The 15692-nt window shown below is 37.9% G+C and overlaps 1 protein-coding gene across 2 annotated transcripts in view; it reads left to right on the forward strand.

Moving 5' to 3' along the window:
- LOC102237581 (glutamate receptor ionotropic, NMDA 2C-like) overlaps positions 1-15692 on the forward strand; it is a 61990-nt gene that overhangs the window by 25102 nt on the left and 21196 nt on the right. For both annotated transcript variants that reach the window (XM_023341426.1, XM_014471607.2), the window contains exons 4-8: positions 6855-6920; positions 7587-7775; positions 9175-9515; positions 10882-10996; positions 13311-13522. In XM_023341426.1, the coding sequence (XP_023197194.1) occupies positions 6855-6920; positions 7587-7775; positions 9175-9515; positions 10882-10996; positions 13311-13522 (923 nt within the window). The remainder of the gene's footprint in view (positions 1-6854; positions 6921-7586; positions 7776-9174; positions 9516-10881; positions 10997-13310; positions 13523-15692) is intronic.

Raw genomic sequence — 15692 nt, forward strand, 5'->3', positions numbered from 1 at the left:
AGGTGAAAGCAGCTTGTGCAGCCCCTGGAGGGCGAGACTTACCCGCAGCTCCGACCAAACCCGGTCACGGGGCTACCAGCAACAAGCAGCTAGGAAATTAGTGGTATACACAGAAGCAACCGGCTTCACACGACCACACACCTGTCCTCAACACACCTGCGCGCGAGAAGAACAAAAGGGATTGATTGCCGGGTGCCACGTGACTATATAGAGTCACGTGGGTCCCCGGCAGGTCACAGGTGACTTTGTTGTCATTAGTACTCGACCTGCGCATGCGCAAGAATGATCATTCAGTGCTTGAAGCACCGCCTCTGGCGGTCAGTAGGGATGAAATAGAACAAAACTTTCACTTAACTGCAAAAATATTCCACAGTTGGATAAATTATGGCAACACTCTTCAAACGCTCTAATATTACAGTATCTTGAAAAGGTAGACCGTTTTGGACCAAAACAAAGTAGAGGATAATGGAAAACAAGCATAATCTATAAAGGTATCAAGGTGAGATTTTAAACAGTTACTCTATTCACTATAGGTCTATACTTTGACTGGGCCGTTTTTATAAACGAGCATGCTTTACTTTGAATATCTGGTTGTATGTTTATGATTTATATTCTGTTGGAAGTGCAACAAACCACCACCCAAATCCTGAATTCTGCAGCCTGTAAAAAAGTTTTCAAGAATTGAAATGTTGCTCCATCTGCTTTCTACTATCAAAAGAACAACCACAAAGTATGACGCTGCCACCATGACGTTTCACTATAGGGATTGTGTCATAAGGATGATGTGCAGTGATTGTTTTCTACCACGTATTTTACAGGGCAGTTTAAAAGTTTTGTATTGGTTTTATTTCACCGGATCACTTCATTTTTACATGTTTGCTTTGTCCCCTGATTTGCTTGAGGCAAGTTGGAAATGATTCTCACAATTTACTCGTTTTAAGAATGGCTTTTCTGTTGCTTTCTCTCCATGAAGGCCAAATTTGTTGAGCACACAACTAGTTGTCTTGTCCATAAATTCCAAATCCTGAGCTTTGGATCGCTACAGCTCCTCTATAATTATCATGAGCATCTTGACTGTATCTGTTATTATTTCTCTATGATCTGGCTAGTCAGTTTAGATTAATGGATAAAATGCAACATGGCTTTAGACCTCATCTTTTTTATTATTTTATTAAAGGAAAGATCAACCTTTGCTGTTAACCACATTTTAAAAATAATGAAGCAGTATTAAATATCTGTGCTTCAGCAAAAGTTATCAAAATTAACTTGTTTTAAAACTGAGCATCAACAAGGTTACTATTACTACTGTATCTGCTAGCAAAGTGCATGATGTAGTTGCTTCAGGGACAATTGTAAGAGCTAACTACATTTGAAGGTCACACTGAACTTGAGATGTTGGATTGCACTGGTTCAAGGAGCTAAACGTCTCTTACTGGATCATGGTGTTTGTTTCTTTTTTGAGGGGGTTGTCGGTTTGTTTATGTGGCCAAACTGACCTGCTTTCTCTGTTTAACCTTCTGTTATTGAGTGTCTTCAATTCAACCCCCCGTTCGTTTAGGCTCTTCCCTGCCCTCATGATTCAGAAAGCAGAGGCTTCATAAAGAGGTCTTGAAAAAAATCGGAGCCGCTGCACAGCGTTCCCACTGGAAGCTAGAAACTACTGTAATGGTCAAGTCACCACTAAGCGTGACAGCTGGCCTCTCGTAAGTTTAATGAAGTTGTCAGTCATACTGGTAATGTAATAGAGTATGCATGGAGTTGCATTGTGGTTTTGTATATTTAAAAGGTCAGATGTCAAAAGTCACTACATATCCCACCATTTTTTAATCAGTCACAACCAAATTTGTATCAGTTTGATGCCTAAGCCTTTTAAGAAACAATGACCTAATATTTTTGATACTGTAATCTGGCAAGAATTACAAATGACTTATTGTTATTATTGCATGAAAAGGTGCAATAATATTTTGGAAGGATGCTGCGCTTCAAAAACATTGAAGCCCACCACCCTTCAGAACTTAACTTGAAAAACTTTCCCTCCACTACTTTGTCTATTGTAAAAAAAATACAAAGAAATTCCATAAATACAAGAAAAATACATTTATGTTTGTGGTTGTAATGTAACAAAAAGTTCAAGTAATATGATTATGTATGTATAGTTAAAGGGGCGGCCAAGGGAATAATGTACAGTGTTTTACAGGTACATAGTGTAATTTATAGCACAGTCAATTACCCATGTCACCTTCAGTTGTTATAAAAATGCTGGACATATCAAACTTAATTTGAAATTAGGTGTCTGTCTCTTTAAGAAGCTCCTGCTCCATCTTCAGAACGTCATCACAACAGCGTTCCTTTACAATGCCGTTTACAACTCTTCTTTGGAGCGTTGCACTGAGAAGTAATTTGTGTTATAGCCTTTTGCAGACTTGCAGTTCCACCAGGAGTTTGCAAACTGCAGCACCCATGAAGTTTTCCCCATTTACATAAGGAATGTTTTTATTTAAGATTAACTACATGATGATGATTCATGAAACTATTTCAAGTTTCTAATTTAATTGCAAAATCAATGGAAAGTTTCACCGGCAATATTCAAATTGAAACAATCCATTCAAACCATTGTATTTATTGTGTGATCCAGACTATATATTGGCAAAAGAGCTACAGTCAGAAGTCTGAGTAAAGTTATGTGGAGAGAAAATGTGTAAACTTAGCTAGAGAAACATACTCTATGGTAAATTACAACTTCTACAGATGAAATAGATAAATTTGAATAAAAAAATCACAAAATATCATGCTGGGTCTGGCAAGGATTTTTCGTAAGGCTTATTGTAAAACCTTTCTTCTCTATCTACGAAGCGAAGCTACTTAAAACGTTGGTGACCCAGTTTACCGAAAATAATCGCAGTTTTATTTCTTGAAAAACACAAATGGATCAATGCAGTCAATTGCCAAAAAGATCTGCCTGAAGTTCGACAGCACAAAGCTACCCCCCCTGGGAAGGAAGGAGTATGTGAGCAGCCACCATGTCCACGGTCTTCCTGTCACATTACCATACGCTCCTGCAGTAAGACTGCTAATTACGCCTGCGTGTGACAGCCGTGCTGCCAAGGTGGCGGCAACACGGCGGCTGGGAGGGATAGATGAGAGGAGGAGAGGGCGAACTCTTGTTTCTTCATTTGGATGTGCTCCTGTGAGAGGCAGATGTGGAAAAGAAGGTCACTTTGTTGTAATTCCTATTAGAATCCACAACCGAAAATCCTGAAATAAGTCTGATTTTTGCTTTAATTAGATAGACATAAAAGCGAGCAGACCAAAGGTTTTATCAGATTAATAGTTTGTGTAAAAGCTCAACATGTCTAATAGCCATTAAAATGATGCACCTCAGCAGTTTTCTCATATGTCAGCTGAAGTAGGGCACTACAGTGAACTCCAGCTGCCAATCAATTTTTTTATTTCTTTAGTAACAGCCTGACATGCCTGTGTTCTGCTATTTTTACGAGCTATTCTGAAGCAAAGCCCAGCCAGTGGTCTGGATGCCACTTCGTCTGTGAAGGTGAGCCTCAAAACAAGCTCAGACAGAGATAAAGCTTGTGGAAATTCAGCAAGTAAGAGCCTCGCTCTGATATTCCTGTGATAGTCCTCAGGCTGCGGCGCTCTCTTGGGCTTTGCAGAAGCTCTCAACTGTGGGAAAGAGAAAATCAACAAAAGGGAGCGATGACAGGTAGTCACCTATGAGACACGAACAGAACGAAAAGATCTGAGACCTCGTCCTTGGGGGTGCTCCCTGGCTTAACTTCTTCTCCAATGCATTCTTTCTTAAACATACGTTTCCGACTTCTTCATATATTTCTGTGTTTGATTCATAGACCAAACACATGTTCAGAATTATTAAGAAGACTGTGTTACGCTGATCTTCATCTTCTTTCACCAGCTGCCAGTTAACAAATCAAATTCAGAAAATGAAAACTTGTCAAAGCCCTGCATACTCTTACACCTTGTTACATCACAGACCTGCTCCTGCTCTGCAGCAACATTAGCCTGCTTAGATCCCCAAACACTGTTAACTTTGAGGTAGAGGTTGGGTTAGACCATTTAGACAGTGAGGCATATTTCTTTTTAGAGAATTCAAAGTTTTCTAAATGTCACTTTTAATCCTGTAATACTTTAATATTAAAACACACAAGAGAATTGAGATTAAAAAAACAACCTAATTGAGAATATTTTTTATAAATTTAGTGAAATTAACACAAAATCCTCTTCACATAAGTGTCTGAACTCTTTGCAATAACCTCGAACACAGCTTAACTCCTTTTTTTCTTAATCTTGAATCCTTGAACTTTTTCATGTTTTGTCATATTACAACTATAGACTAAAATCTATTTTATAGAGATTTTATGTGACAAAGTACTGTGTGACTGGAAAGTTGAAAGGAAATAGCACATCATTTTCAAATGTTTTTACAATTAAAGAGCTGAAAAGTGTGGTGTGGATTTGCATTCAGCCCCTCCTTGCTGTGCTACCTACGTACACCGTTGCTTTTATTTTTCCCGTCTTTCCCCTTCTTTTCCATCTCAACAACACAAAAAATAAATTCCTCATTGATACCTCATAATTAATTGGCAAACTTCTTCACTGTCACTTCATCCAGTTACATCCTGCCACCCTGCTTCTTCATTAGGTCAGTGAGTCTGAAGGTGAAAAGGTCATTGCTGAGAAATAACCTCTATCCTGAATCCTCATATGAAGCACAGACTTTGGATACTTCCATATCTTTACCTTCTCTTCTTTACATCAGTTTTGCCAGTATGCTCAGATAGCTTTGGCCTTATTCACTGCATGGACAAATGACTGTCTAAGTGCATTTTTGAAGGGCATGTTCCAACATGAATGACTTTCCACACTGAATCATGCAGATGTGTTTTTCTGCAGCAGTGAAGTGATAATCAGACTGGTCAGACTAGGGAGAAAATGGATTAAAAATGATGCCACCAGAAAATATACAGCTGGCTGTGAGACAACTCTAACAAAGTCAGGCAGTGACCCAAGTCTCTCTGATTCGGGCTTTAAAATAGATGTTCACTGATACTCCGAATCTGAATGCCATATCTGCCACAAAACAGAACAAACTCCCAGAGAAAGGAGGTCAACTAATTTCAGCATGACAAAGACTTGAGGATGTAACTTTTTATTTAAATAGATTTCAACCAAATGAAGCTTGTTTACTTTGTTGCCTTAATTCAAATGTTGTGAAGTGTACCAAACCACCACTACACCCATTTCAGCTTTTGCAAATTGTTTGAATACATGGTAATCTCATTGCATATAATTCTGAATTTTCAGAAGCAATAAAAATAGTATATATACAGTATGCCTTATATTTTCATACAGTGTACACAGTTGTAGTTTTTTAATATGTACTATGTGATGGGATTAAAAAAAAAATCTTCTAAATGATTCTGAAAAAAATCAAGATGTAAAATCCTTTGAGAGATTCAAAACATTTCATCAGCACTACCTGCTTTGAAATCTTGACATGATTTGGTTTATTCATGTTTGCACTATGAAAACACGTCTGTTCAAACAATAATTACGAATGACCTCATTTTTTTTGTAAAAGGTGAAATTCTGATTAATTACGACTCGGTTTTAATGTTCTTCCTTTACATGACAAAATGATTCTTCTTATTTGCTTGTCCTCTTAACACCATGCCTGCATAATATTTGTGAATGAATAGGAATGCAACATTTCTTAGATTGATAGACTGCAGGAGGATTATTTTATTGACTCCTCTGGGGAAATTTGTCTTGACCTATAAAGAACCATTGAGTCAGTGATGTCTACAAAACAAATATAAAATGTACCTAAAAGTACATTTTGGATTTATTTTATAGCCTCACACCTCAGTGTTCTATGTGATCTGTCTGCTGTGTTCCTTGGGCTTCAATAATACTATTAACCAATATTGACTACTAATATTTTTGTCAGGGCCTGTATGTGATAAACAGTTAATCATACTATAATATAAAGCACTTCAAAATACATCTGAATTATTTTTTTAAAAAGTTAATTGAATCTTTTGTCGAGCCACCAGTGGCTTCATCTGGTGCCCTCTTTAGAAAACTTTCTAGAAGCACCCCTGTTTGTCAAAGTGTCTTTGACAAGAATAGACATGATTCATGCTTCATGATTTGTCCTTGTCATGTTTCCACACTGTCATTTATTTCTCCTCCCCTCACTCTTGTTGCCATTTTTACGCAGAAGCTTGTTAAATGTGTTTAACAAGCCCTCCCCTGTCAATGCACTCTGAGTCGGTATGCAAATGTATGCAAACACACGGACATGAACAACGTTGGACCTCCCCTTCTTGACAGAAAGAGAGCAGCAGAACTGAGTGTTTGCACTTTAAACACACTTGTACCAGACTGAGGCAGAAAATGAAAAATCCTAGGCTTCTGTACAATGAATGCGTCAATAAATATTCAAAATGTAACATTTATATTCATAGCAAAAGTTCATTATGTAAAGCATCACTTGTGTTTGTATCATTACTGCTGGAGGGCACATGCTGCAGCAAATGTTTATTGCCTGTGAGTCGATAGAAGTTTATTGCTTGTATGTTTAGAACATTGTTCAATTACTGACCTAATTCATCTAAAATCAACATTTAAAATATGGTTCAGATTCATTTATGGTATTTTCTTGAACTTTTGTTGACCTCCTTATTCTGGACATAATACAAGGCAGTCAAATTACTCACTGTAGCCTTATGATGGAGTCCATTCAAAAGAACATGAGAAATTATAGCATTCATGATAATTCATAGAACTGTATCAGTACATTTTGTTTGTTTTTACAGGCTGAAGGATCCTCCTTTCTACAGATGGGAGCTTCTTTGGAGCAGCAGGTCATCTGCATGTTCAAGGTACGAAAATCAATCAGCCAAATCTCTTTTCTACCCTTGAGAAAGAAAAGGGTTATCATAACAATTAATTAAAGGGTCAATCATGACTCCTGGGGCCTTCATAGGCCGATTAACACCATGAAGGGACATCCCAAGAGCCTGTGGGGAATCCCTGATTTGAAGTCCTGGCCCAATTTCCACAAACCAGTCCAATCTGGATTTATGGCAGATTGTAAATGTTCTCTTGGGACTGGATAACATCATTGTAAAACATGTTTCCAAGTCAATTGGACAATCTGAGTAAAATCTGTCAGACCCTAATTTCACCTTGTTCACATGGGCAGAATATTTTCAACAACTTTTGTCTTTTTGACACTTATGGAAAATCATGCAGGACATAATTATTTGTCGAGTTGTAGTTCACTTTGACAAACTTGAAAGCAGATCAGTTGGGAAATTATGGAACAATTTAGTAATTCTGCAGCATGTAAAACAACTAGATCCCACCATTTGGTCTAATAGAAACAATTACAGTGCCTTGCAAACATAGTCATATGTACAGATGTTCTGCTAATCTAACTGAGGTTGATCTATTTCATAAAGAGTAATGGGGTTGGGGGAACCCGGTCACTACACTGCAAATCATATTTGTAATTTTCTGCCTTTACCTTTACCTGTCTTTGTCAGATCTTGGAGGAGTATGACTGGGCAGAGTTTGCTGTAATCACCAGCTTGATGCCGGGCTACGACACCTTTGTGGATATAGTTCAGTCCTACACAGACACATCCTACTTTCTCTGGAATCTGCAGGACATCATGTCTCTGGAAATGTCGGTTGGTGCCAATGATTTGAAGACCAAACGCATGCTGCAGCAGGTAAAGTTAAACAGCAGTTTGCATATTTTCCTCAACATTAAATATGATGCATGAAAATAGGAAGCCAGATGAATCTCATATTTTTTTTTCTTTTTGTTCTTAAGCATGGAGCAAACTCATAATTTTCCAATCAATAATTGGAAAGAAAGAAATTCATGATTAGATGGGAAAAAAATAATTGACAATGATCAAAGATACAGAATCAATTTCTAAGGTTTTAAGACTTTGTTGAACCACAGTGAGAGCCATTGTAACACCAAGATGGCGGACCTTTGATTTATCTTTTGCCAACAATACATCTTGATATTTGTGTCAACAAATGTTTTTGAGTTGAAACATTTTGTATGTATCAAAAACAGAGCAATCTGAGAGAAGGAAAATGTTTTTGTTTTTGTAGCACTGTGCATACTGGTGACACAACTTTTAATTCTGTCACCACAAGGTCAGTCCATTTTATTTAGAGATCTCTAAACTCAACTAGACTCAATTAGGCTGAAGGCCACACAGCACACAAGAGACGTTGGTGTTATTATGGACCGAAACCTGTATTTTAACATTCTCACTACCTGTAAAACATTGTAATGATTCACTCACATGAACATGTTGAGTCACAATTATTGTATTTAAGTTGAATCTGATGCATCATTTTATCCATTTAATTGTTTAGTTTTATAATTAAGTAAATACTTTTTTTCTTTTTTTACTTTGTATTGCCATTAGTGCATTTTTATAGGACAAAAAAAAAGCGTGCATACTTTTATTTTCACTGGGTTAGTCGGCTTCTGTAAAAACAATCAATGAGGTTTCACTGTTTCTCTCCTAGTTTCTAAAAGGGAAGAAAACAAAGGGAGGGAGCATTTAGTTTTGTTGATTCTCAGGCTGGAAAACCTGAAACATGAAGAAACCGTTGGCACCTTTAAATCAAACTGAAAACATTGCCGTTTACTGCAGCTTATCTGTAAAAATCAAGGATTTCATATCAATCATGTATCTGAAATATGTTTTGTTTTATATTTTGATTACTATGAAATACAGTGCATAAATGGTGCTATATAAATAAATCTTTTTTCTTAAAAGTGAATGGCCTTTCATTTTTTTATATAAAAATGACAGGCAAATTCTACAGTAGTTTCAAAGTCCAAAAATGTGCAATTTTCCAAAAATTGTTGTAAAGGTTCTGAGCTGAAATCTTAAGTCCTAAGTGTAACAAAAAAAAAAACCCGTTGGATGTTGTATCATGTTATAAAGGGAAACATATATTTTAAATCCTGAATTGTCCATTTGTTAAAACATCCAGAATACTGCGGTATTACTGACTTGAAAGAACCAGAAGAAGTTTATAAATCTGATGCTGTGTCCTGCATATTTCATAAACAGCAGATTTCTTGTCTTTTTGCAGTTGGACTCCCAGGTCCTGTTGGCGTACTGCTCCCACGAGGAAGCGCAGTACCTTTTTCGTCTAGCAGGCGAGTTGGGTCTGCTGGGGCCCGGCTACATCTGGATCCTCCCCAGCCTTGCCGTAGGCAACCCCAACAGCCCCCCACCTGCCACCTTCCCTGTAGGTGTGATCGGTGTGATCACGGACCAGTGGAGGAAAAGCTTGCGGCAGAGAGTAAGGGAGGGTGTCGCCATTGTAGCCAAAGGGGCAGAGAGTTTTAAGAAGGTTTATGGTTTCATTCCTGAAGGACATGGAGATTGCAGTAAACCAGCAAAACAGTCAGAGAACAACACCCTGTTCAGGTGGGGCATGTTTAATTCATCACTTCTTCATTTTTTTAACAGCATGACTTTTTAATCATCTCTCCCTTCGTCTTACTTTGGATGATCTAAATATTGTTGTGGAGTTTGCGCCAGCATATAAAATGATGTTCAAATTTGCCAAAACAGTCACAGTACAGACCAAAACTATTGAGACAAGATACAAAAAGAATACCAGCCATAGTTATTATATACAGAGTCACTTATATGACTCTTCAAGTTTGACTTGTCTAATTATGTTATTTTGGAACAAAAGATGATCAAATGCAGCCCAGATAAAATTTGAATAAAACCTTGAAATTGCCCTTTAATTGGGTGCTGATGGGAAGCTCCAAAGGATATTCAGACTGCAGCATTGTTAGCTGCTGAGCTGCTGTATTCTCACAGCGCTCAGAAATTACTTGTGTCCCGTCTGTCAATTGCTCATCATTACTTGGCATAACCTGTGGTGGCTTGCTGGCCTTTGTTTTGTGACACCTCTATGTACATTTAAACAGATTACAATTTTGTTTAACCGATAAACGGTCATTAGAATGTGGCTTCTAAGAATGGGAGCAGCAGACAGCAGTGTGTTTGTATGTTGCTACAGCATATGGGGAGGTGCTAGCAGCCTTCTCCTGAAAAATGAAAGTCTGAGTACATTTTCTGATGTGTTACTACACCTGATATACATTGAGTGAAAGAGAGGAAAAGAGGAAATAGCAAATCATAGGGGCAAATTAATAGGTAAATAGTCAACCTAATGCACACACCTTATGTAACAACATAATAATAACAACGTACAGTCACTTCATCACACGAATGAAGTGACTGTATGAGAGCAAGTGGATCACACATCCTGGGACAGATTTCATTCAAAACATTGCGGTGTTTTGAACATCGTAAGATCTCATATGAGATCTTCTTCCGCTCCACTAAGCAGTGATTGTTGCCTCCATGTTTGCAGACGAGGACAGTTTTTGTGTTTGCTTTATGAACTCCTCAGAGCATAACATGGAGTAAACATTGTTGAAAAGACATTGTTTGCACCTCTTTTACATTTGTTGTAAATTTTAAATCAGCCTGGATTAATTGTTCAAAACTCAGTGTGCCTTGAAATTAGACCTTAAAAAGTACCAAGACCACTTAGTAGCAGCATCCTGACATTCAACCAATCAGCTAGGATGAGCTGCTTCCCATCCAAGACATTAAATTAAACCCTCCCAGGAAAGCCTTAGGCTTGATTAGAATCAGGTTGTTGTGAGTGTGTGTTAGTTTAAATGAATATGGAACATCCAGTGCGTAGAATGCTAAAGCTAAACCCTTTGATTGCTTAATTTTTGTACTTTTATCTCTGTTTGACATATAGGCACATGCTGAATGTAACGTGGGAACAAAAAGACCTGTCATTCAACAATCAGGGCTTTCTATCCAACCCTTCTATGGTCATCATTACTTTGGACCGGGAGAGACTGTGGGACAAGGTAAGCAGCAGCATGACATGAGTCAAACACTGACCTTCAGTCTACAAGAAAGTTTAATGAAAATTTGTCTGTTCTGTGGCACTAAAATTCAGATTCAAGGATGTTTACCTTGTTCTCCATGGTGTTGGTGCATAATCAAAAGATTTGTAACTGTTGTGCAAGAAATTGATATTTGCACTCACCAACATTAAAGACGTTTTTTGTTTTTTTTTACTTTAATGTTCTAATTAGATGCAAGTGAAAAAAAACTCCTTTTACGGAGCAATTTCAAATTAGATTTGGGATTAATTTTATTGTTATTACAGAATATGGAAGGCTAAATATAGCTGTGCCATCACCCTGAGCCATATGGCCCTGGGAGCATCTCTTTGTCCATGTTTCTGCTCTCTGATGTCTGTGCCTGTCTGTACTCCAGCTTTGCTGAGAACATTTTCTAAATTATTTTACCTACAGGTAGAAAAATGTTAAAAACAAGCCTCGGCTTCAGCAAATAAAATACAGACTTTGCAATACAAACACACACTTGTAGCACACTTCCCTCATCATGATGCTTTGAGCTCTAAAACCTCTTAATGTCAGACATTTGGAGCATCAATTAAAGCAAAGATAGAGTCTCCAAATTTATTCTCTGGTTCATCTAGATATTATGGAGAGACAGACTGAAGAAATGTCTTTCTCTTTAATTTAATTTTCAGTAATTAAATTATAACAGTAGAACTCATACAATGTGTTCTACTCAGTAGTGACACTCAACCCAAAACCTTTGTTAACATGCTGGACAGGCAACAACTTTGGAGACCCTTGAATAGGTTAAAAAGTCCATTTAAGAGATTGTAGATTCACAGAATAGTGAAAAAATAACCACAACCAAGAATGAGTGCATAAACTACAGTAGGCTGACATTCCACTTCCATGTTTTTAATTGAATTTATGACATTTTAAACTAAATTTCTAATCTACTGCAGTGCACTTGTGTGTTTAAGACGACACAAAATTCAATAATTTACCGTCTTGAGTTGCAGAGGAGCCCTCTCTTTCTTGTTATTCACAACCTTACCATCCACTCTACAGCGTTTTTACTCCCTTTTACACACTACAGCACACGCACACGGTTGGAGCCTGAGGGTGTATTGGAAAAACTGCGACTAACCAGAAAGGTCTGAATGTAATCTCACTGCTGCGGTTGAACTCATTTATTTCTGTCCTGGGAAGACTAACCCACTTTGTCAATGTCACTTCCTGGCAGAACTGTATGTTTTAATGTGTGTACAAACCTAGATGTGTAATTGCGCTGTAAATGTGCAAAACTCTCAGAGGATCTCTGGTCACGTTGTGTCTTCATATTCCCATGAGAGTCAAAGTTGGCAGGTAACAAAACAGACCTCATGTTAAGTTGGAAATCGGTCTCATGTCACCACATTCTGATGCTTCGTGCTCTGTTCTACCTCTCTCCGCCATGTTGTGCACCTCATCTGTTATAATAACATGTCACTGTGCTCTTTTGAAGCTTTTTACCTTAACTGTGACTACATGGCCGTTTAAGGTATCGCAGATCATTTTTAATATCTGTTTGGTGCTCCGTAGGGATAATTTGGATTGGTAAAATCATATTTGTTGCTTTAGTAGAAATTATCTTCATTTTGTTTTTATTGTTTGATCTTGTTTGCTCTACACTTACATTCTAGGAATTGAGCATCCCTTTAACTTTCAACGTTTTGTTTCATCATCATCACAATCTTAAATGCCCTGCCATGTCTCGGTGGGTTTGCATATTTCCTATTTGCTTCATTATTTAATGAAGGATTGAATAGTACTCCTTGAAATATGTTTTTCACAACCTAAATGTTCCTCAAACTTCTCCAGAACTATATCTGTCTGGAATGTTTCTGGTCACCCGTGTTCTCAGACATTGTCATTGGAACTGTCCACATAAATGAAGTGTAACTTTTAATTGCTGGTTTAATCAGAAAGATTCTTAACTGAAGTATTAGTAAAAAAAACAAAAAAAAACCCCATAATGAAGACAACTCATAATGAACTATATTATAAATGTGGCGCTGTAAACTGTCTATTGTTTTAGCTGTAGGTGTTTGTCACTCCCTTTGTGCAGAATCTGTTAATAAACTCGACTCTACTTTCCTTTTATGTTGCAGTCCCCAGGTCAGCACATGCAAATGCTGTTAAATAATTTAATAAATTCACCCTTGCCTGTGGGGAATGGCATGTGAAATAAAGAAAGGTTGACATGAAGGTCGTTTTAGATCCGAACGGGAATGTTCGCGTTACCAATGAGCTCTTTCTCTCCACCTTTCAGGTGGGCACGTTTGCTCGCGGCATCCTTCAGGTTCGCTACCCCATCTGGCCGCGGTATGGCAGCTTCCTGGAGCACATATCTGATGACCGCCACCTGACGGTGGCCACCCTCGAGGAGCATCCCTTTGTCATGGTCGAGAACGTGGACCCGGGAACCGGCACATGCGTCCGCAACACTGTGCCCTGCAGGCGTCAGTCCAATCACACAGACAGGTACACAGCAGGATACAAACTTCTTGCATGTTCATACAAATTACCGTCATATTCATATACACAAACATATAGATTTTGACCCGGATACAGTTAGTCGTAGATCTCTGAGACAAAAATATATATAATGTGTGAAATCTATGAATAGAAACATTTTGATTATGCCTTCCTATCCTTAGCTTTTCCTATAAAATAAATAATTTAAGTTCAAATGTAATTCTAGACCCACAGAGCTAGACGTCCCAATAAGAGCCAGACATCTGCCCCCTCCCTTTTTGTCTGCTCTAGTTAAGTTCATTGCAAACCTCCACAGTTCATTTAACGCAGAGTAATTGTGTTTGCTTGAAACTGTTTAAAAACACACCTTTGGTGTCAAACAGATTGGTGCATAGCAGAAAACAGACATTAAACAGCTATTACCTCCAGCTGCTTCCACACCATCAGCGGGATGCAGCTTCTTCATTATGTTCAAATCAGTACAAACATCGGAGAGAATGTTCTAGCACACGCCTTCATTTTGATCTTCACAGTTTCCGACTCGACAACAGAATCAGTGTCCTGCACAAGCGTTCATACCTGTTGAACTTTTGCATATTTTGTCAGATTGTATATGTATTTTGTGTGGTGGGAATGCATCATGCTAAAGTGGAAAGGAGGAACACATGTGTTGAATTTATTATTTTTTTTAATCGTTTCATGGACATTCATTATAGAAAGAGATATGTACCGGCTGTTCTTGGGTGCAACCAAACAGTGACTGCCAGTAAAGAAGATTTATCTGTTCAACACTGGGACATCTGTCAAAGCATGGGACAACGTAGCCTCTTTCTGGTTCTCTTTCACTATTTCGCTCTGTCCCATTTGGACTGATACCAACAAACAGGAAGCAGGAGAGCGGACTGCTGCTATATAAATCTCATAATCTTTCTGTGGCACTCTGAGAAGCTTCACCGTACAGCAGATGTTTAGCATGATTAAAACTTTTTGTCTTGCTCATTAAGCCCCCTTCCCTTGGACAGATGATAGCTTCCTTTGCCAGGGGGCTGAGCCCACCTCTCAGTGCTGATTAAGAGCATAAATTCATCCCTAAATTCCAACTTCTGTCTATCTGATGTATTATAGTGTGGCGAATTATGCACTGACCAGATGCTAATTTTAATGTGGGTTATGAAATAGTTGCCCATAATTCAATTAGGTCTTTGACAGAAAGTTGCTTTGTTTTCATTACCAGATTTGGTATTTTTGTCCAGTTTTGACTAATTTAAGAATTTTCTTCTTTCTCAGAGTTTTATCCAGCTGTCCCCCAACTCTGACCTAAGTAAAATTGAGGCACACCAAGTGGGCATATCATTATGACCACCTTTCTAACATTGCGTTGGTCACAGGTCGATGTCCATTCCTTCATCTTTATTGATGTGCTGAGACGCACTTGTTGAATTCTAACAATTTAAACCTTGCTAAACTTACTCAAATCCTGACACTTTTTCCTTTAACCTGCTTCAAGCACATAATTGGCGAGTAAATAAGTGTCCACTTGCAGCCTATGTAAATATCCTATGCAGAATTGTGACTTATGAGGCTTTTTTCATGTTTAGGAATGACTAATCTTGAGGATGACAAAATCTAGTGATAAGAAAAAATATGAAGTGCTCATTTTCTATCGCGACTGTTTTGAAGTTGAGTTCATTCATCATCTTTAACGCCTCATTCTCCAGTACAAGACATTTTATCCAAAGATTTTCGAAGTTAGTTTAATACATGTAGCAGATTCATCAGATAAGAAACCAATTTGAGATCCAGGCCAGATGCCTTCAGGTGCTTTCGCTGGAAGTCTGATTTTACAGTAGTTGAAATGGCACACCGCTGATCTGTCACTGGTAGTTGTGTCCTATAAAATATAAGTACAAAATGATTAGAGAAAGATTTGATGCATTCGGGTAAAGATTTATTACTAAGCATCAGTGTTTGACCTTGTGAAAAGTGGAGTCTCTTATAGACAGCTGAGGCTATGAAGTTTTTTTTCCACCAGCTACAATTAGTTCCTGCAATGGATGTTTTTACAATTTTATTTTAGGAAGACTTTATGTACAGTGAAAAGAAAAACATTAATTCAAACCTTATGGTTTCCAGACATCTATTTATTTGTATCTCTCTTTCACTACACCATTTCAAT

The sequence above is a fragment of the Xiphophorus maculatus genome, chromosome 10 (assembly GCF_002775205.1).
Source record: "Xiphophorus maculatus strain JP 163 A chromosome 10, X_maculatus-5.0-male, whole genome shotgun sequence".
In the NCBI taxonomy this organism is placed as follows: Eukaryota; Metazoa; Chordata; class Actinopteri; order Cyprinodontiformes; family Poeciliidae; genus Xiphophorus; species Xiphophorus maculatus.